This window comes from Scyliorhinus torazame, chromosome 4 (genome assembly GCF_047496885.1).
Source record: "Scyliorhinus torazame isolate Kashiwa2021f chromosome 4, sScyTor2.1, whole genome shotgun sequence".
In the NCBI taxonomy this organism is placed as follows: domain Eukaryota; kingdom Metazoa; phylum Chordata; class Chondrichthyes; order Carcharhiniformes; family Scyliorhinidae; genus Scyliorhinus; species Scyliorhinus torazame.
Genome location: NC_092710.1, coordinates 10,833,094 through 10,852,941, shown reverse-complemented (window position 1 = coordinate 10,852,941; position 19,848 = coordinate 10,833,094). Strand labels below are relative to the sequence as shown.

The 19,848-nt window shown below is 69.5% G+C and overlaps 1 protein-coding gene across 1 annotated transcript in view; it reads right to left on the bottom strand.

The window, feature by feature from the left end:
- Window positions 1–603: 603 nt before the first annotated feature.
- The window catches only part of LOC140411554 (uncharacterized), a 245,207-nt gene continuing 225,962 nt past the window's right edge, over window positions 604–19,848 (bottom strand). Inside the window, exon 13 of the mRNA XM_072500635.1 lies at window positions 604–837. Within this exon, the coding sequence (XP_072356736.1) occupies window positions 749–837 (89 nt within the window). The 3' untranslated portion in view covers window positions 604–748. The remainder of the gene's footprint in view (window positions 838–19,848) is intronic.

The window sequence follows — 19,848 nt, the reverse complement described above, 5'->3', positions numbered from 1 at the left end:
TCCTAATGCAAGCTGGAAAATCAACCCTGTCTTCTGATTTTCCACTGGACAGATGTCAATATTGAATTGTACAATGTCAGAACTCCGTCCTCCATTTCAACTTATTTTCCCAGCAATTCCCAGGGTTCCACTTTGCTTTCAGAGAGTGCTAACCTTTGTACTGCCATTGACACCTACTCTAGACCAACGCTAGGCTTCTTTAGCACAACTATTCCCACTCCCTTTGCCTTTTCTTCCATTGCACCTTTGGTACGTCATCGCTGCCTGCACTCTAACCAATCCCTGACCTTCCCTTTTGTTCTCCTCGACTCCCCCCACCCCTCCCGAGCCCCTCTATAGTCAGCCGTGTTAACCCCATCGCTACGTCCCTCCAGTCCCGAAGGAGAGTCACTGTGGACTCGAGGCTAACCCTGTTTCTCTCCACCAACGATGCTGGGGTTGCGCTGGGGGAAAGCACTCCAAATCAGGTGGATTATTTCAAGTCATTCTTTCCACGGAGGCTATGTGACCTGCTCGGTGGTCGCAACATCTACCTTTCTGTCTTCTGGTGCATAATGTTTACTGGACAAAGACATCCCCTCGACTAGAAGTGGAAACTATTGATCAGCGTTTGTGGTTCATTTTTAATTTGTTTTTCTATCAGTTACAATAAAGCTGTCCTTGTTGTATTCCCAGTTGTGTTCATCAGCTCTCCTCCGCTGGGGTAGATTCCCCACATTGCAGTGTTCCATTCAGCAAATCTTCCCGCTTAAAGCCTGGTTTCCAAGTCCATGTAATCTCTGACATCCACTGGCTCATGAGGGGACAGGAGGAGGTGGGTCTGGAGGTCATCAGAATCTGCACGAGACAACAGATGTTTAGAAACCGCGCAAAGGCACCAGGGCCAGAATTGTGTCTGCACGGTCGCGCAACGGGACGGTGAGCCCTCATCCCAACATCATCGCCCACCCCCGCTGTGCCTCCGGTGGGTGGTGTCACACGGGGATGGTGGGGCTGTCTTATAAAGAGAGCACGGAGAGCCTCAGCCTGTGTCACCTTCTCAAAGAACTGTGTCCTCCAGAATTCCAAAGAATGAGAGCGGGTCTGATTGAAACCGACAAAATACTGAAAGAAGCAGACAGGGTTGAGGTGGGTAAGATGTTGCCCTCGGTCGGGGAGTCTGGAACCAGGAGGCACAACCTCAGAATCGGGGGGCAGCCACTTAGTGTGGCGACGAGGTGAAATGTCTTCACACGGAGGGTTGTGGATCTTCGGGATTCTCTATCCGGAGGCTGCGGAAACTCAGTTACTGAGTGTGTTCAAAGCAGAGATTGACAGATTCACAATAAGGTAAAGGGTTATGGGGATAGTGGTTGTATAAAAGGCACTGACGTGTCCAACCAGCCATGAGCAGACTGAATGTCAGTGCCAGCTCGAGGGGCTGAATGGTCTGTTTCTGGCTCAAGGGCAGACAATGGGGCAGATTAGCAAGCGACCTGCAGAATGGACAATGAACGTAATTTTGCCGTCTCTGGGTGGCATTGCTTGTCCGATGCTACCCGTACTCCATTCAAATGGGCAATGTGTACCTCAAGCTGCAGCACAATACTATCCCTTTTATCTCACCGCTCTATGCTGCCTTAAGTTAGAATCTCTGGAAACCATTCACACCTCATCTGTACCCCTTCGCGATGCTCTATGGCTTTGGCATGAGCCTGCTCGCCAGTCAATGAGATCAAGACTGTTCTGACATGATAATCTTCAACCCCAATTTCCCCCTTATCCCCGTGACCCTCGATTCCCCGACTGATTAACAATGTCTCTCTCGGGGGACCTGCGCTCGTGCCGTGAGGTATGGGTCAGGCAGGGGGTGGCTCCCCAGAGCATTCGTGTTTTGGGTCCTTTCCACCGGTTTTGGGGTTAAGTCGTGGTAATTAGAGCACGTCAAAAACCCAACTCAAGAATAGGGCACGAAAAGGAACGAGCTGCAGTCCGCCCGAGAGCTCGGGTTCGCTGCGGAGTGGTGTGCAGCAACGATGGCGGGAGCAAGCTGGGTGGGGGTGAGCTCGCTGGGTGGGGGTGAGCTCGCTGGGTGGGGTGATCTCGCTGGGTGGGGGTGATCTCGCTGGGTGGGGGTGAGCTCGCTGGGTGGGGGTGATCTCGCTGGGTGGGGGCGAGCTCGCTGGGTGGGGGTGAGCTCGCTGGGTGGGGGTGAGCTCGCTGGGTGGGGTGATCTCGCAGGGTGGGGGTGATCTCGCTGGGTGGGGGTGAGCTCGCTGGGTGGGGGTGATCTCGCTGGGTGGGGTCGCTGGGTGGGGGTGATCTCGCTGGGTGGGGGTGATCTCGCTGGGTGGGGGTTGGCTCGCTGGGTGGGGGTGATCTCGCTGGGTGGGGGTGATCTCGCTGGGTGGGGGTGAGCTCGCTGGGTGGGGTTTGGCTCGCTGGGTGGGGTGAGCTCGCTGGGTGGGGGTGATCTCGCTGGGTGGGGGTGAGCTCGCTGGGTGGGGTTTGGCTCGCTGGGTGGGGGTGAGCTCGCTGGGTGGGGTCGCTGGGTGGGGGTGATCTCGCTGGGTGGGGGTGAGCTCGCTGGGTGGGGGTGATCTCGCTGGGTGGGGGTGAGCTCGCTGGGTGGGGGTGAGCTCGCTGGGTGGGGGTGATCTCGCTGGGTGGGGGTGAGCTCGCTGGGTGGGGGTGATCTCGCTGGGTGGGGGTGAACTCGCTGGGTGGGGGTGATCTCGCTGGGTGGGGGTGAGCTCGCTGGGTGGGGGTGAGCTCGCTGGGTGGGGGTAAGCTCGCTGGGTGGGGTCGCTGGGTGGGGGTAAGCTCGCTGGGTGGGGGTGAGCTCGCTGGGTGGGGGTGAGCTCGCTGGGTGGGGGTGATCTCGCTGGGTGGGGGTGATCTCGCTGGGTGGGGGTGAGCTCGCTGGGTGTGGGTGAGCTCGCTGGGTGTGGGTGAGCTCGCTGGGTGGGGGTGAGCTCGCTGGGTGGGGGTGATCTCGCTGGGTGGGGGTGATCTTGCTGGGTGGGGGTGATCTCGCTGGGTGGGGTCGCTGGGTGGGGGTGAGCTCGCTGGGTGGGGTCGCTGGGTGGGGGTGAGCTCGCTGGGTGGAGGTGAGCTCGCTGGGTGGGGGTGAGCTCGCTGGGTGTGGGTGAGCTCGCTGGGTGTGGGTGAGCTCGCTGGGTGGGGGTGAGCTCGCTGGGTGGGGGTGATCTCGCTGGGTGGGGGTGATCTTGCTGGGTGGGGGTGATCTCGCTGGGTGGGGTCGCTGGGTGGGGGTGAGCTCGCTGGGTGGGGTCGCTGGGTGGGGGTGATCTCGCTGGGTGGGGGTGAGCTCGCTGGGTGGGGGTGATCTCGCTGGGTGGGGGTGAGCTCGCTGGGTGGGGGTGATCTCGCTGGGTGGGGGTGAGCTCGCTGGGTGGGGGTGAGCTCGCTGGGTGGTGTCGCTCGGTGGGGGTAAGCTCGCTGGGTGGGGGTGAGCTCGCTGGGTGGGGGTGGGGTCGCTGGGCGGGGGTGAGCTCGCTGGGTGGGGGTAAGCTCGCTGGGTGGGGGTGAGCTCGTTGTGTGGGGTCGCTGGGTGGGGGTTGGCTCGCTGGGTGGGGTCGCTGGGTGGGGGTGAGCTCGCTGGGTGGGGGTGAGCTCGCTGGGTGGGGGTGATCTCGCTGGGTGGGGGTGAGCTCGCTGGGTGGGGGTGATCTCGCTGGGTGGGGGTGAGCTCGCTGGGTGGGGCTGAGCTCGCTGGGTGGGGGTGAGCTCGCTGTGTGGGGGTGATCTCGCTGGGTGTGGGTGAGCTCGCTGGGTGGGGGTGATCTTGCTGGGTGGGGGTGATCTTGCTGGGCGGGGGTGAGCTCGCTGGGTGGGGGTGAGCTCGCTGGGTGGGGTCGCTGGGTGGGGGTGATCTCGCTGGGTGGGGGTGAGCTCGCTGGGTGGGGGTGAGCTCGCTGGGTGGGGTCGCTGGGTGGGGGTGATCTCGCTGGGTGGGGGTAAGCTCGCTGGGTGGGGGTGAGCTCGCTGGGTGGGGGTGATCTCGCTGGGTGGGGGTGAGCTCGCTGGGTGGGGATGAGCTCGCTGGGTGAGGGTGATCTCGCTGGGTGGGGGTGAGCTCGCTGGGTGGGGGTGAGCTCGCTGGGTGAGGGTGATCTCGCTGGGTGGGGGTGAGCTCGCTGGGTGGGGGTGAGCCCGCTGGGTGGGGGTAAGCTCGCTGGGTGGGGGTAAGCTCGCTGGGTGGGGGTGAGCTCGCTGGGTGGGGGTGATCTCGCTGGGTGAGGGTGATCTCGCCGGGTGGGGGTGATCTCGCTGGGTGGGGGTGAGCTCGCTGGGTGGGGTCGCTGGGTGGGGGTGAGCTCGCTGGGTGGGGTTGAGCTCGCTGGGTGGGGGTGAGCTCGCCGGGTGAGGGTTGGCTCGCTGGGTGGGGGTGAGCTCGCTGGGTGGGGGTGAGCTCGCTGGGTGGGGGTGATCTCGCTGGGTGGGGGTGATCTCGCTGGGTGAGGGTGATCTCGCTGGGTGGGGGTTGGCTCGCTGGGTGGGAGTGAACTCGCTGGGTGGGGGTGAGCTCGCTGGGTGGGGGTGATCTCGCTGGGTGGGGGTGAACTCGCTGGGTGGGGTCGCTGGGTGGGGGTAAGCTCGCTGGGTGGGGGTGAGCTTGCTGGGTGGGGGTGAGCTCGCTGGGTGGGGTCGCTGGGTGGGGGTGAGCTCGCTGGGTGGGGGTGAGCTCGCTGGGTGGGGGTGAGCTCGCTGGGTGGGGTCGCTGGGTGGGGGTGAGCTCGCTGGGTGGGGGGGATCTCGCTGGGTGAGGGTGATCTCGCTGGGTGGGGGTGAGCTCGCTGGGTGGGGGTGAGATCGCTGGGTGGGGGTGAGATCGCTGGGTGGGGGTGATGTCGCTGGGTGGGGTCGCTGGGTGGGGGTGAGCTCGCTGGGTGGGGGTGAGCTCGCTGGGTGGGGGTGAGCTCGCTGGGTGGGGGTGATCTCGCTGGGTGGGGGTGATCTCGCTGTGTGGGGGTGAACTCGCTGGGTGGGGTCGCTGGGTGGGGGTGATCTCGCTGGGTGGGGGTGAGCTCGCTGGGTGGGGGTAAGCTCGCTGGGTGGGGGTGAGCTCGCTGGGTGGGGGTGAGCTCGCTGGGTGGGGTCGCTGGGTGGGGGTGAGCTCGCTGGGTGGGGGTGAGCTCGCTGGGTGGGGTCGCTGGGTGGGGGTGATCTCGCTGGGTGGGGGTGAGCTCGCTGGGTGGGGGTGATCTCGCTGGGTGGGGTTGAGCTCGCTGGGTGGGGGTGAGCTCGCTGTGTGGGGGTGAGCTCGCTGGGTGGGGGTGAGCTCGCTGGGTGGGGGTGAGCTCGCTGGGTGGCGGTGAGCTCGCTGGGTGGGGGTGATCTCGCTGGGTGGGGGTGAGCTCGCTGGGTGGGGGTGAGCTCGCTGGGTGGGGGTGAGCCCGCTGGGTGGGGGTGAGCTCGCTGGGTGGGGGTGAGCTCGCTGGGTGGGGTGAGCTCGCTGGGTGGGGTGAGCTCGCTGGGTGGGGTGAGCTCGCTGGGTGGGGGTGAGCTCGCTGGGTGGGGTGAGCTCGCTGGGTGGGGTGAGCTCGCTGGGTGATCTCGCTGGGTGGGGGTGATCTCGCTGGGTGATCTCGCTGGGTGGGGGTGATCTCGCTGGGTGATCTCGCTGGGTAGGGGTGAGCTCGCTGGGTGGGGGTGAGCTCGCTGGGTGGGGGTGATCTCGCTGGGTGGGGGTGATCTCGCTGGGTGGGGGTGAGCTCGCTGGGTGGGGGTGATCTTGCTGGGTGGGGGTGATCTCGCTGGGTGGGGTCGCTGGGTGGGGGTGAGCTCGCTGGGTGGGGGTGAGCCCGCTGGGTGGGGGTGAGCTCGCTGGGTGGGGTCGCTGGGTGGGGGTGAGCTCGCTGGGTGGGGGTTGGCTCGCTGGGTGGGGGTGAGCTCGCTGGGTGGGGGTGAGCTCGCTGGGTGGGGGTGAGCTCGCTGGGTGGGGGTGATCTCGCTGGGTGGGGGTGAGCTCGCTGGGTGGGGGTGAGCTCGCTGGGTGGGGGTGAGCTCGCTGGGTGGGGTCGCTGGGTGGGGGTGAGCTCGCTGGGTGGGGGTGATCTCGCTGGGTGGGGGTGAGCTCGCTGGGTGGGGCTGAGCTCGCTGGGTGGGGGTGAGCTCGCTGGGTGGGGGTGAGCTCGCTGGGTGAGCTCGCTGGGTGGGGGTAAGCTCGCTGGGTGGGGGTGAGCTCGCTGGGTGGGGGTGATCTCGCTGGGTGGGGGTGAGCTCGCTGGGTGAGGGTGATCTCGCTGGGTGGGGGTGAGCTCGCTGGGTGGGGGTGAGCCCGCTGGGTGGGGGTGAGCTCGCTGGGTGGGGGTGAGCCCGCTGGGTGGGGGTAAGCTCGCTGGGTGGGGGTGAGCTCGCTGGGTGGGGGTGATCTCGCTGGGTGAGGGTGATCTCGCTGGGTGAGGGTGATCTCGCCGGGTGGGGGTGATCTCGCTGGGTGGGGGTGATCTCGCTGGGTGGGGGTGAGCTCGCTGGGTGGGGGTGAGCTCGCTGGGTGGGGGTGAGCTCGCTGGGTGGGGGTGAGCCCGCTGGGTGGGGGTAAGCTCGCTGGGTGGGGTCGCTGGGTGGGGGTTATCTCGCTGGGTGGGGGTGATCTCGCTGGGCGGGGGTGATCTCGCTGGGTGAGCTCGCTGGGTGGGGGTGAGCTCGCTGGGTGGGGTGATCTCGCTGGGTGGGGGTGATCTCGCTGGGTGGGATCGCTGGGTGGGGGTGATCTCGCTGGGTGGGGGTGAGCTCGCTGGGTGGGGTCGCTGGGTGGGGGTGAGCTCGCTGGGTGGGGTCGCTGGGTGGGGGTGAGCTCGCTGGGTGGGGTCGCTGGGTGGGGGTGATCTCGCTGGGTGGGGGTGAGCTCGCTGGGTGGGGGTGAGCTCGCTGGGTGGGGGTGAGCTCGCTGGGTGGGGTCGCTGGGTGGGGGTGATCTCGCTGGGTGGGGGTGATCTCGCTGGGTGGGGGTGAACTCGCTGGGTGGGGGTGATCTCGCTGGGTGGGGGTGAGCTCGCTGGGTGGGGGTGACCTCGCTGGGTGGGGGTGAGCTCGCTGGGTGGGGGTAAGCTCGCTGGGTGGGGTCGCTGGGTGGGGGTGAGCTCGCTGGGTGGGGGTGATCTCGCTGGGTGGGGGTGAGCTCGCTGGGTGGGGGTGATCTTGCTGGGTGGGGGTGATCTTGCTGGGTGGGGGTGATCTCGCTGGGTGGGGTCGCTGGGTGGGGGTGAGCTCGCTGGGTGGGGTCGCTGGGTGGGGGTGAGCTCGCTGGGTGGGGTCGCTGGGTGGGGGTGAGCTCGCTGGGTGGAGGTGAGCTCGCTGGGTGGGGGTTGGCTCGCTGGGTGGGGGTGAGCTCGCTGGGTGGGGGTAAGCTCGCTGGGTGGGGGTGATCTTGCTGGGTGGGGGTGAGCTCGCTGGGTGGGGGTGAGCTCGCTGGGTGGGGGTGATCTCGCTGGGTGGGGGTGAGCTCGCTGGGTGGGGGTGATCTCGCTGGGTGGGGGTGAGCTCGCTGGGTGGGGGTGATCTCGCTGGGTGGGGGTGAGCTCGCTGGGTGGGGGTTGGCTCGCTGGGTGGGGGTGAGCTCGCTGGGTGGGGGTGAGCTCGCTGGGTGGGGGTTGGCTCGCTGGGTGGGGTCGCTGGGTGGGGTCGCTGGGTGGGGGTGAGCTCGCTGGGTGGGGGTTGGCTCGCTGGGTGGGGTCGCTGGGTGGGGGTGAGCTCGCTGGGTGGGGGTGAGCTCGCTGGGTGGGGTCGCTGGGTGGGGGTGAGCTCGCTGGGTGGGGGTGAGCTCGCTGGGTGGGGGTGATCTCGCTGGGTGGGGGTGAGCTCGCTGGGTGGGGGTGATCTCGCTGGGTGGGGATGATCTCGCTGGGTGGGGGTGAGCTCGCTGGGTGGGGTCGCTGGGTGGGGGTGAGCTCGCTGGGTGGGGTTGAGCTCGCTGGGTGGGGGTGAGCTCGCTGGGTGGGGGTGAGCTCGCTGGGTGGGGGTGAGCTCGCTGGGTGGGGGTGATCTCACTGGGTGGGGGTGATCTCGCTGGGTGAGGGTGATCTCGCTGGGTGGGGGTTGGCTCGCTGGGTGGGAGTGAACTCGCTGGGTGGGGGTGAGCTCGCTGGGTGGGGGTGATCTCGCTGGGTGGGGGTGAACTCGCTGGGTGGGGTCGCTGGGTGGGGGTAAGCTCGCTGGGTGGGGGTGAGCTCGCTGGGTGGGGGTGAGCTCGCTGGGTGGGGGTGAGCTCGCTGGGTGGGGGTGATCTCGCTGGGTGGGGGTGAGCTCGCTGGGTGGGGGTGATCTCGCTGGGTGGGGGTGAGCTCGCTGGGTGGGGGTGATCTCGCTGGGTGGGGATGATCTCGCTGGGTGGGGGTGAGCTCGCTGGGTGGGGTCGCTGGGTGGGGGTGAGCTCGCTGGGTGGGGTTGAGCTCGCTGGGTGGGGGTGAGCTCGCTGGGTGGGGGTGAGCTCGCTGGGTGGGGGTGATCTCGCTGGGTGAGGGTGATCTCGCTGGGTGGGGGTTGGCTCGCTGGGTGGGAGTGAACTCGCTGGGTGGGGGTGAGCTCGCTGGGTGGGGGTGATCTCGCTGGGTGGGGGTGAACTCGCTGGGTGGGGTCGCTGGGTGGGGGTAAGCTCGCTGGGTGGGGGTGAGCTTGCTGGGTGGGGGTGAGCTCGCTGGGTGGGGTCGCTGGGTGGGGGTGAGCTCGCTGGGTGGGGGTGAGCTCGCTGGGTGGGGTCGCTGGGTGGGGGTGATCTCGCTGGGTGGGGGTGAGCTCGCTGGGTGGGGGTGAGCTCGCTGGGTGGGGGTGAGCTCGCTGGGTGGGGGTGAGCTCGCTGGGTGGGGTCGCTGGGTGGGGGTGAGCTCGCTGGGTGGGGGTGATCTCGCTGGGTGGGGGTGATCTCGCTGGGTGAGGGTGATCTCGCTGGGTGGGGGTTGGCTCGCTGGGTGGGGGTGAACTCGCTGGGTGGGGGTGAGCTCGCTGGGTGGGGGTGAGATCGCTGGGTGGGGGTGATGTCGCTGGGTGGGGGTGAGCTCGCTGGGTGGGGGTGAGCTCGCTGGGTGGGGGTGAGCTCGCTGGGTGGGGGTGAGCTCGCTGGGTGGGGGTGATCTCGCTGTGTGGGGGTGAACTCGCTGGGTGGGGTCGCTGGGTGGGGGTGATCTCGCTGGGTGGGGGTGAGCTCGCTGGGTGGGGGTAAGCTCGCTGGGTGGGGGTGAGCTCGCTGGGTGGGGGTGAGCTCGCTGGGTGGGGTCGCTGGGTGGGGGTGAGCTCGCTGGGTGGGGGTGAGCTCGCTGGGTGGGGTCGCTGGGTGGGGGTGATCTCGCTGGGTGGGGGTGAGCTCGCTGGGTGGGGGTGATCTCGCTGGGTGGGGGTGAGCTCGCTGGGCGGGGGTGATCTCGCTGGGTGGGGGTGAGCTCGCTGGGTGGGGGTGAGCTCGCTGGGTGGGGGTGAGCTCGCTGGGTGGGGGTGAGCTCGCTGGGTGAGCTCGCTGGGTGGGGGTGAGCTCGCTGGGTGGGGGTGAGCTCGCTGGGTGGGGGTGATCTCGCTGGGTGGCGGTGAGCTCGCTGGGTGGGGGTGATCTCGCTGGGTGGGGGTGAGCTCGCTGGGTGGGGGTGAGCTCGCTGGGTGGGGGTGAGCTCGCTGGGTGGGGGTGAGCCCGCTGGGTGGGGGTGAGCTCGCTGGGTGGGGGTGAGCTCGCTGGGTGGGGTCGCTGGGTGGGAGTGAGCTCGCTGGGTGGGATTGAACTCGCTGGGTGGGGGTGAGCTCGCTGGGTGTGGGTGAGCTCGCTGGGTGGGGTGAGCTCGCTGGGTGGGGGTGATCTCGCTGGGTGGGGTCGCTGGGTGGGGGTGAGCTCGCTGGGTGGGGTCGCTGGGTGGGGGTGAGCTCGCTGGGTGGGGTCGCTGGGTGGGGGTGAGCTCGCTGGGTGGAGGTGAGCTCGCTGGGTGGGGGTAAGCTCGCTGGGTGGGGGTGAGCTCGCTGGGTGGGGTCGCTGGGTGGGGGTGAGCTCGCTGGGTGGGGTCGCTGGGTGGGGGTGATCTCGCTGGGTGGGGGTGAGCTCGCTGGGTGGGGGTGAGCTCGCTGGGTGGGGGTGAGCTCGCTGGGTGGGGTCGCTGGGTGGGGGTGAGCTCGCTGGGTGGGGTCGCTGGGTGGGGGTGATCTCGCTGGGTGGGGGTGAGCTCGCTGGGTGGGGTCGCTGGGTGGGGGTGAGCTCGCTGGGTGGGGTTGAGCTCGCTGGGTGGGGGTGAGCTCGCTGGGTGGGGGTGAGCTCGCTGGGTGGGGGTGAGCTCGCTGGGTGGGGGTGATCTCGCTGGGTGGGGGTGATCTCGCTGGGTGAGGGTGATCTCGCTGGGTGGGGGTGAGCTCGCTGGGTGGGGTCGCTGGGTGGGGGTAAGCTCGCTGGGTGGGGGTGAGCTTGCTGGGTGGGGGTGAGCTCGCTGGGTGGGGGTGAGCTCGCTGGGTGGGGTCGCTGGGCGGGGGTGATCTCGCTGGGTGGGGGTGATCTCGCTGGGTAGGGGTGAGCTCGCTGGGTAGGGGTGAGCTCGCTGGGTGGGGGTGAGCTCGCTGGGTAGGGGTGAGCTCGCTGGGTAGGGGTGAGCTCGCTGGGTGGGGGTGATGTCGCTGGGTGGGGGTGAGCTCGCTGGGTGGGGGTGAGCTCGCTGGGTGGGGTGAGCTCGCTGGGTGGGGGTGAGCTCGCTGGGTGGGGGGATCTCGCTGGGTGAGGGTGATCTCGCTGGGTGGGGGTGATGTCGCTGGGTGGGGGTGAGCTCGCTGGGTGGGGGTGAGCTCGCTGGGTGGGGTGAGCTCGCTGGGTGGGGTCGCTGGGTGGGGGTGATCTCGCTGGGTGGGGGCGAGCTCGCTGGGTGGGGTCGCTGGGTGGGGGTGATCTCGCTGGGTGGGGGTGAGCTCGCTGGGTGGGGTCGCTGGGTGGGGGTGATCTCGCTGGGTGGGGTCGCTGGGTGGGGGTGAGCTCGCTGGGTGGGGGTGATCTCGCTGGGTGGGGGTGAGCTCGCTGGGTGGGGTCGCTGGGTGGGGGTGAGCTCGCTGGGTGGGGTCGCTGGGTGGGGGTGATCTCGCTGGGTGGGGTGATCTCGCTGGGTGGGGGTGAGCTTGCTGGGTGGGGGTGAGCTCGCTGGGTGGGGGTGAGCTCGCTGGGTGGGGGTGATCTCGCTGGGTGGGGTCGCTGGGTGGGGTGATCTCGCTGGGTGGGGGTGATCTCGCTGGGTGGGGGTGAGCTCGCTGGGTGGGGTCGCTGGGTGGGGGTAATCTCGCTGGGTGGGGGTGAGCTCGCTGGGTGGGGGTGATCTCGCTGTGTGGGGGTGAACTCGCTGGGTGGGGTCGCTGGGTGGGGGTGAGCTCGCTGGGTGGGGGTGAGCTCGCTGGGTAGGGGTGAGTTCGCTGGGTGGGGGTGAGCTCGCTGGGTGGGGTCGCTGGGTGGGGGTGAGCTCGCTGGGTGGGGGTGAGCTCGCTGGGTGGGGGTGAGCTCGCTGGGTGGGGGTGAGCTCGCTGGGTGGGGTCGCTGGGTGGGGGTGATCTCGCTGGGTGGGGGTGAGCTCGCTGGGTGGGGGTGATCTCGCTGGGTGGGGGTGATCTCGCTGGGTGGGGGTGAGCTCGCTGGGTGGGGGTGATCTCGCTGGGTGGGGGTGAGCTCGCTGGGTGGGGGTGAGCTCGCTGGGTGGGGGTGATCTCGCTGGGTGGGGGTGAGCTTGCTGGGTGGGGGTGAGCTCGCTGGGTGGGGTCGCTGGGTGGGGGTAAGCTCGCTGGGTGGGGGTGAGCTCGCTGGGTGGGGGTGATCTTGCTGGGTGGGGGTGAGCTCGCTGGGTGGGGGTGAGCTCGCTGGGTGGGGGTGAGCTCGCTGGGTGGGGTCGCTGGGTGGGGGTGAGCTCGCTGGGTGGGGTCGCTGGGTGGGGGTGATCTCGCTGGGTGGGGGTGAGCTCGCTGGGTGGGGGTGATCTCGCTGGGTGGGGGTGATCTCGCTGGGTGGGGGTGAGCTCGCTGGGTGGGGGTGATCTCGCTGGGTGGGGGTGAGCTCGCTGGGTGGGGGTGAGCTCGTTGTGTGGGGTCGCTGGGTGGGGGTGAGCTCGCTGGGTGGGGGTTGGCTCGCTGGGTGGGGGTGATCTCGCTGGGTGGGGGTGAGCTCGCTGGGTGGGGGTGAGCTCGCTGGGTGGGGGTGATCTCGCTGGGTGGGGGTGAGCTCGCTGGGTGGGGGTGAGCTCGCTGGGTGGGGGTGAGCTCGCTGGGTGGGGGTGATCTCGCTGGGTGGGGGTGAGCTCGCTGGGTGGGGGTGATCTCGCTGGGTGGGGGTGATCTCGCTGGGTGGGGGTGATCTCGCTGGGTGGGGGTGAGCTCGCTGGGTGGGGGTGAGCTCGCTGGGTGGGGGTGATCTCGCTGGGTGGGGGTAAGCTCGCTGGGTGGGGGTAAGCTCGCTGGGTGGGGGTGAGCTCGCTGGGTGGGGGTGAGCTCGCTGGGTGGGGGTGAGCTCGCTGGGTGGGGGTGATCTCGCTGGGTGGGGGTGATCTCGCTGGGTGGGGGTGATCTCGCTGGGTGGGGGTGAGCTCGCTGGGTGGGGGTGAGCTCGCTGGGTGGGGGTGAGCTCGTTGTGTGGGGTCGCTGGGTGGGGGTGAGCTCGCTGGGTGAGGGTGATCTCGCTGGGTGGGGGTGAGCTCGCTGGGTGGGGGTGAGCTCGCTGGGTGGGGGCGATCTCGCTGGGTGGGGGTGAGCTCGCTGGGTGGGGGTGAGCTCGCTGGGTGGGGGTGATCTCGCTGGGTGGGGGTAAGCTCGTTGTGTGGGGTCGCTGGGTGGGGGTGAGCTCGCTGGGTGGGGGTTGGCTCGCTGGGTGGGGGTGAGCTCGCTGGGTGGGGGTGAGCTCGCTGGGTGGGGGTGATCTCGCTGGGTGGGGGTGAGCTCGCTGGGTGGGGGTGATCTCGCTGGGTGGGGGTGAGCTCGCTGGGTGGGGGTGATCTCGCTGGGTGGGGGTGAGCTCGCTGGGTGAGCTCGCTGGGTGGGGGTAAGCTCGCTGGGTGGGGGTGAGCTCGCTGGGTGGGGGTGATCTCGCTGGGTGGGGGTGAGCTCGCTGGGTGGGGATGAGCTCGCTGGGTGAGGGTGATCTCGCTGGGTGGGGGTTGGCTCGCTGGGTGGGGGTGAGCTCGCTGGGTGGGGTCGCTGGGTGGGGGTAAGCTCGCTGGGTGGGGGTGAGATCGCTGGGTGGGGGTGAGCTCGCTGGGTGGGGGTGATCTCGCTGGGTGGGGGTGAGCTCGCTGGGTGGGGGTGAGCTCGCTGGGTGGGGGTGAGCTCGCTGGGTGTGGGTGAGCTCGCTGGGTGTGGGTGAGCTCGCTGGGTGGGGGTGATCTTGCTGGGTGGGGGTGATCTCGCTGGGTGGGGGTTGGCTCGCTGGGTGGGGGTGAGCTCGCTGGGTGGGGGTGATCTTGCTGGGTGGGGGTGATCTCGCTGGGTGGGGGTTGGCTCGCTGGGTGGGGGTGAGCTCGCTGGGTGGGGGTGAGCTCGCTGGGTGGGGTCGCTGGGTGGGGGTGAGCTCGCTGGGTGGGGTCGCTGGGTGGGGGTGATCTCGCTGGGTGGGGGTGAGCTCGCTGGGTGGGGGTGATCTCGCTGGGTGGGGGTGAGCTCGCTGGGTGGGGGTGATCTCGCTGGGTGGGGGTGAGCTCGCTGGGTGGGGTCGCTGGGTGGGGGTGAGCTCGCTGGGTGGGGTTGAGCTCGCTGGGTGGGGGTGAGCTCGCTGGGTGGGGGTGAGCTCGCTGGGTGGGGGTAAGCTCGCTGGGTGGGGGTGAGCTCGCTGGGTGGGGGTTGGCTCGCTGGGTGGGGTCGCTGGGTGGGGGTAAGCTCGCTGGGTGGGGGTGAGCTCGCTGGGTGAGCTCGCTGGGTGGGGGTAAGCTCGCTGGGTGGGGGTGATCTCGCTGGGTGAGGGTGATCTCGCTGGGTGGGGGTTGGCTCGCTGGGTGGGGTCGCTGGGCGGGGGTGATCTCGCTGGGTGGGGGTGAGCTTGCTGGGTGGGGGTGAGCTCGCTGGGTGGGGTCGCTGGGTGGGGGTGAGCTCGCTGGGTGGGGGTGAGCTCGCTGGGTGGGGTCGCTGGGCGGGGGTGATCTCGCTGGGTGGGGGTGATCTCGCTGGGTGGGGGTTGGCTCGCTGGGTGGGGGTGAGCTCGCTGGGTGGGGGTGAGCTCGCTGGGTGGGGGTGATCTCGCTGGGTGGGGGTGATCTCGCTGGGTGGGGGTGAGCTCGCTGGGTGGGGGTAAGCTCGCTGGGTGGGGGTGAGCTCGCTGGGCGGGGGTGAGCTCGCTGGGTGGGGTCGCTGGGTGGGGGTGATCTCGCTGGGTGGGGGTGATCTCGCTGGGCGGGGGTGATCTCGCTGGGTGGGGTCGCTGGGTGGGGGTAAGCTCGCTGGGTGGGGTCGCTGGGTGGGGGTAAGCTCGCTGGGTGGGGGTGAGCTCGCTGGGTGGGGGTGAGCTCGCTGGGTGAGCTCGCTGGGTGGGGGTAAGCTCGCTGGGTGGGGGTGATCTCGCTGGGTGAGGGTGATCTCGCTGGGTGGGGGTGAGCTCGCTGGGTGGGGGTGATCTCGCTGGGTGGGGGTGAGCTCGCTGGGCGGGGGTGATCTCGCTGGGTGGGGGTGAGATCGCTGGGTGGGGGTGAGCTCGCTGGGTGGGGTGAGCTCGCTGGGTGGGGTCGCTGGGTGGGGGTGATCTCGCTGGGTGGGGGTGATCTCGCTGGGTGGGGGTGAGCTCGCTGGGCGGGGGTGATCTCGCTGGGTGGGGGTGATCTCGCTGGGTGGGGGTGAGCTCGCTGGGTGGGGGTGAGCTCGCTGGGTGGGGGTGAGCTCGCTGGGTGGGGGTGATCTCGCTGGGTGGGATCGCTGGGTGGGGGTGAGCTTGCTGGGTGGGGGTGAGCTCGCTGGGTGGGGGTGAGCTCGCTGGGCGGGGGCGCTGGGTGGGGGTGATCTCGCTGGGTGGGGGTGATCTCGCTGGGTGGGGGTGAGCTCGCTGGGCGGGGGTGATCTCGCTGGGTGGGGGTGATCTCGCTGGGTGGGGGCGCTGGGTGGGGGTGATCTCGCTGGGTGGGGGTGATCTCGCTGGGTGGGGGTGAGCTCGCTGGGCGGGGGTGATCTCGCTGGGTGGGGGTGATCTCGCTGGGTGGGGGTGAGCTCGCTGGGTGGGGGTGAGCTCGCTGGGTGGGGGTGATCTCGCTGGGTGGGGGTGATCTCGCTGGGTGGGATCGCTGGGTGGGGGTGAGCTTGCTGGGTGGGGGTGAGCTCGCTGGGTGGGGGTGAGCTCGCTGGGTGGGGGTGAGCTCGCTGGGTGGGGTGATCTCGCTGGGTGGGGGTGATCTCGCTGGGTGGGGTCGCTGGGTGGGGGTGAGCTTGCTGGGTGGGGGTGAGCTCGCTGGGTGGGGTCGCTGGGTGGGGGTAATCTCGCTGGGTGGGGGTGATCTCGCTGGGTGGGGTCGCTGGGTGGGGGTAATCTCGCTGGGTGGGGTGAGCTCGCTGGGTGGGGGTGATCTCGCTGGGTAGGGGTGAGTTCGCTGGGTGGGGGTGAGCTCGCTGGGTGGGGTCGCTGGGTGGGGGTGAGCTCGCTGGGTGGGGGTGAGCTCGCTGGGTGGGGGTGAGCTCGCTGGGTGGGGTCGCTGGGTGGGGGTGATCTCGCTGGGTGGGGGTGAGCTCGCTGGGTGGGGGTGATCTCGCTGGGTGGGGGTGAGCTCGCTGGGTGGGGGTGAGCTCGCTGGGTGGGGGTGATCTCGCTGGGTGGGGGTGAGCTCGCTGGGTGGGGGTGATCTCGCTGGGTGGGGGTGAACTCGCTGAGTGGGGGTGATCTCGCTGGGTGGGGGTGACCTCGCTGGGTGGGGGTGAGCTCGCTGGGTGGGGGTGAGCTCGCTGGGTGGGGGTGAGCTCGCTGGGTGGGGTCGCTGGGTGGGGGTAAGCTCGCTGGGTGGGGGTGAGCTCGCTGGGTGGGGGTGAGCTCGCTGGGTGGGGGTGATCTCGCTGGGTGGGGGTGAGCTCGCTGGGTGTGGGTGAGCTCGCTGGGTGTGGGTGAGCTCGCTGGGTGGGGTGAGCTCGCTGGGTGGGGGTGATCTTGCTGGGTGGGGGTGAGCTCGCTGGGTGGGGGTAAGCTCGCTGGGTGGGGGTGAGCTCGCTGGGTGGGGGTGAGCTCGCTGGGTGGGGTCGCTGGGTGGGGGTGAGCTCGCTGGGTGGGGTCGCTGGGTGGGGGTGATCTCGCTGGGTGGGGGTGAGCTCGCTGGGTGGGGGTGATCTCGCTGGGTGGGGGTGAGCTCGCTGGGTGGGGGTGATCTCGCTGGGTGGGGGTGAACTCGCTGAGTGGGGGTGATCTCGCTGGGTGGGGGTGACCTCGCTGGGTGGGGGTGAGCTCGCTGGGTGGGGGTAAGCTCGCTGGGTGGGGGTGACCTCGCTGGGTGGGGGTGAGCTCGCTGGGTGGGGGTGAGCTCGCTGGGTGGGGTCGCTGGGTGGGGGTGAACTCGCTGGGTGGGGGTGAGCTCGCTGGGTGGGGGTGATCTCGCTGGGTGGGGGTGAACTCGCTGAGTGGGGGTGATCTCGCTGGGTGGGGGTGACCTCGCTGGGTGGGGGTGAGCTCGCTGGGTGGGGGTAAGCTCGCTGGGTGGGGGTGAGCTTGCTGGGTGGGGGTGAGCTCGCTGGGTGGGGTCGCTGGGTGGGGGTGAGCTCGCTGGGTGGGGGTGAGCTCGCTGGGTGGGGTCGCTGGGCGGGGGTGATCTCGCTGGGTGGGGGTGAGCTCGCTGGGTGGGGGTGATCTCGCTGGGTGGGGGTGATCTCGCTGGGTGGGGGTGAGCTCGCTGGGTGGGGGTGAGCTCGCTGGGTGGGGGTGAGCTCGCTGGGTGGGGGTGAGCTTGCTGGGTGGGGGTGAGCTCGCTGGGTGGGGTCGCTGGGTGGGGGTGAGCTCGCTGGGTGGGGGTGAGCTCGCTGGGTGGGGTCGCTGGGCGGGGGTGATCTCGCTGGGTGGGGGTGAGCTCGCTGGGTGGGGGTGAGCTCGCTGGGTGGGGTCGCTGGGTGGGGGTTGGCTCGCTGGGTGGGGGTGAGCTCGCTGGGTGGGGGTGAGCTCGCTGGGTGGGGGTGAGATCGCTGGGTGGGGGTGATCTCGCTGGGTGGGGGTTGGCTCGCTGGGTGGGGGTGAACTCGCTGGGTGGGGCTGAGCTCGCTGGGTGGGGGTGAGATCGCTGGGTGGGGGTGATGTCGCTGGGTGGGGGTGAGCTCGCTGGGTGGGGGTGAGCTCGCTGGGTGGGGGTGAGCTCGCTGGGTGGGGGTGATCTCGCTGTGTGGGGGTGAACTCGCTGGGTGGGGGTGAGCTCGCTGGGCGGGGGTGAACTCGCTGGGTGGGGTCGCTGGGTGGGGGTGAGCTCGCTGGGTGGGGGTGATCTCGCTGGGTGGGGGTGAGCTCGCTGGGTGGGGGTAAGCTCGCTGGGTGGGGGTGAGCTCGCTGGGTGGGGGTGAGCTCGCTGGGTGGGGTCGCTGGGTGGGGGTGAGCTCGCTGGGTGGGGGTGAGCTCGCTGGGTGGGGTCGCTGGGTGGGGGTGATCTCGCTGGGTGGGGGTGAGCTCGCTGGGTGGGGGTGAGCTCGCTGGGTGGGGGTGATCTCGCTGGGTGGGGGTGAGCTCGCTGGGTGGGGGTGATCTCGCTGGGTGGGGGTGAGCTCGCTGGGCGGGGGTGAACTCGCTGGGTGGGGCTGAGCTCGCTGGGTGGGGGTGATCTCGCTGGGTGGGGGTGATCTCGCTGGGTGGGGGTGAGATCGCTGGGTGGGGGTGAACTCGCTGGGTGGGGGTGATGTCGCTGGGTGGGGGTGAACTCGCTGGGTGGGGGTGATGTCGCTGGGTGGGGTCGCTGGGTGGGGGTGAACTCGCTGGGTGGGGGTGAGCTCGCTGGGTGGGGGTGAGCTCGCTGGGTGGGGGTGAGCTCGCTGGGTGGGGGTGAGCTCGCTGGGTGGGGGTGAGATCGCTGGGTGGGGGTGATGTCGCTGTGTGGGGGTGAACTCGCTGGGTGGGGTCGCTGGGTGGGGGTGATCTCGCTGGGTGGGGGTGAGCTCGCTGGGTGGGGGTAAGCTCGCTGGGTGGGGGTGAGCTCGCTGGGTGGGGGTGAGCTCGCTGGGTGGGGTCGCTGGGTGGGGGTGAGCTCGCTGGGTGGGGGTGAGCTCGCTGGGTGGGGTCGCTGGGTGGGGGTGATCTCGCTGGGTGGGGGTGAGCTCGCTGGGTGGGGGTGATCTCGCTGGGTGGGGGTGAGCTCGCTGGGCGGGGGTGATCTCGCTGGGTGAGCTCGCTGGGTGGGGTCGCTGGGTGGGGGTGAGCTCGCTGGGTGAGCTCGCTGGGTGGGGTCGCTGGGTGGGGGTGAGCTCGCTGGGTGGGGTCGCTGGGTGGGGATGAGCTCGCTGGGTGGGGGTGAGCTCGCTGGGTGGGGGTGAGCTCGCTGGGTGGGGTCGCTGGGTGGGGGTGAGCTCGCTGGGTGGGGTCGCTGGGTGGGGGTGATCTCGCTGGGTGGGGGTGAGCTCGCTGGGTGGGGGTGAGCTCGCTGGGTGGGGGTGAGCTCGCTGGGTGGGGGTGAGCTCGCTGGGTAGGGGTGAGCTCGCTGGGTGGGGGTGAGCTCGCTGGGTGGGGTCGCTGGGTGGGGGTGAGCTCGCTGGGTGGGGGTGAGCTCGCTGGGTAGGGGTGAGCTCGCTGGGTGGGGGTGAGCTCGCTGGGTGGGGGTGAGCTCGCTGGGTGGGGGTGAGCTCGCTGGGTGGGGGTGAGCTCGCTGGGTGGGGGTGAGCTCGCTGGGTGGGGGTGAGCTCGCTGGGTGGGGGTGAGCTCGCTGGGTGGGGGTGAGCTCGCTGGGTGGGGGTGAGCTCGCTGGGTGGGAGTGAGCTCGCTGGGTGGGGGTGAGCTCGCTGGGTGTGGGTTGGCTCACTGGGTGGGGGTGAGCTCGCTGGGTGGGGGTGATCTCGCTGGGTGGGGGTGATCTCGCTGGGTGGGGTGAGCTCGCTGGGTGGGGGTGAGCTCGCTGGGTGGGGGTGAGCTCGCTGGGTGGGGGTGAGCTCGCTGGGTGGGGGTGAGCTCGCTGGGTGGGGTCGCTGGGTGGGGGTGATGTCGCTGGGTGGGGGTGAGCTCGCTGGGTGGGGGTGAGCTCGCTGGGTGGGGTCGCTGGGTGGGGGTGAGCTCGCTGGGTGGGGGTGATCTCGCTGGGTGGGGGTTGGCTCGCTGGGTGGGGGTGAGCTCGCTGGGTGGGGTGAGCTCGCTGGGTGGGGTCGCTGGGTGGGGGTGAGCTCGCTGGGTGGGGGTGAGCTCGCTGGGTGGGGGTGAGCTCGTTGTGTGGGGTCGCTGGGTGGGGGTGAGCTCGCTGGGTGGGGGTGAGCTCGCTGGGTGGGGTCGCTGGGTGGGGGTGATCTCGCTGGGTGGGGGTGATCTCGCTGGGTGGGGGTTGGCTCGCTGGGTGGGGGTGAGCCCGCTGGGTGGGGGTGAGCTCGCTGGGTGGGGGTGAGCTCGCTGGGTGCGGGTAAGCTCGCTGTGTGGGGGTGAGCTCGCTGGGTGGGGGTGAGCTCGCTGGGTGGGGGTGAGCTCGCTGGGTGGGGTCGCTGGGTGGGGGTGAGCTCGCTGGGTGGGGTCGCTGGGTGGGGGTGAGCTCGCTGGGTGGGGTCGCTGGGTGGGGGTGAGCTCGCTGGGTGGGGGTGAGCTCGCTGGGTGGGGGTGAGCTCGCTGGGTGGGGTCGCTGGGTGGGGGTGAGCTCGCTGGGTGGGGGTGAGCTCGCTGGGTGAGCTCGCTGGGTGGGGGTAAGCTCGCTGGGTGGGGGTGATCTCGCTGGGTGGGGGTGAGCTCGCTGGGTGGGGGTGATCTCGCTGGGTGGGGGTGAGCTCGCTGGGTGGGGATGAGCTCGCTGGGTGAGGGTGATC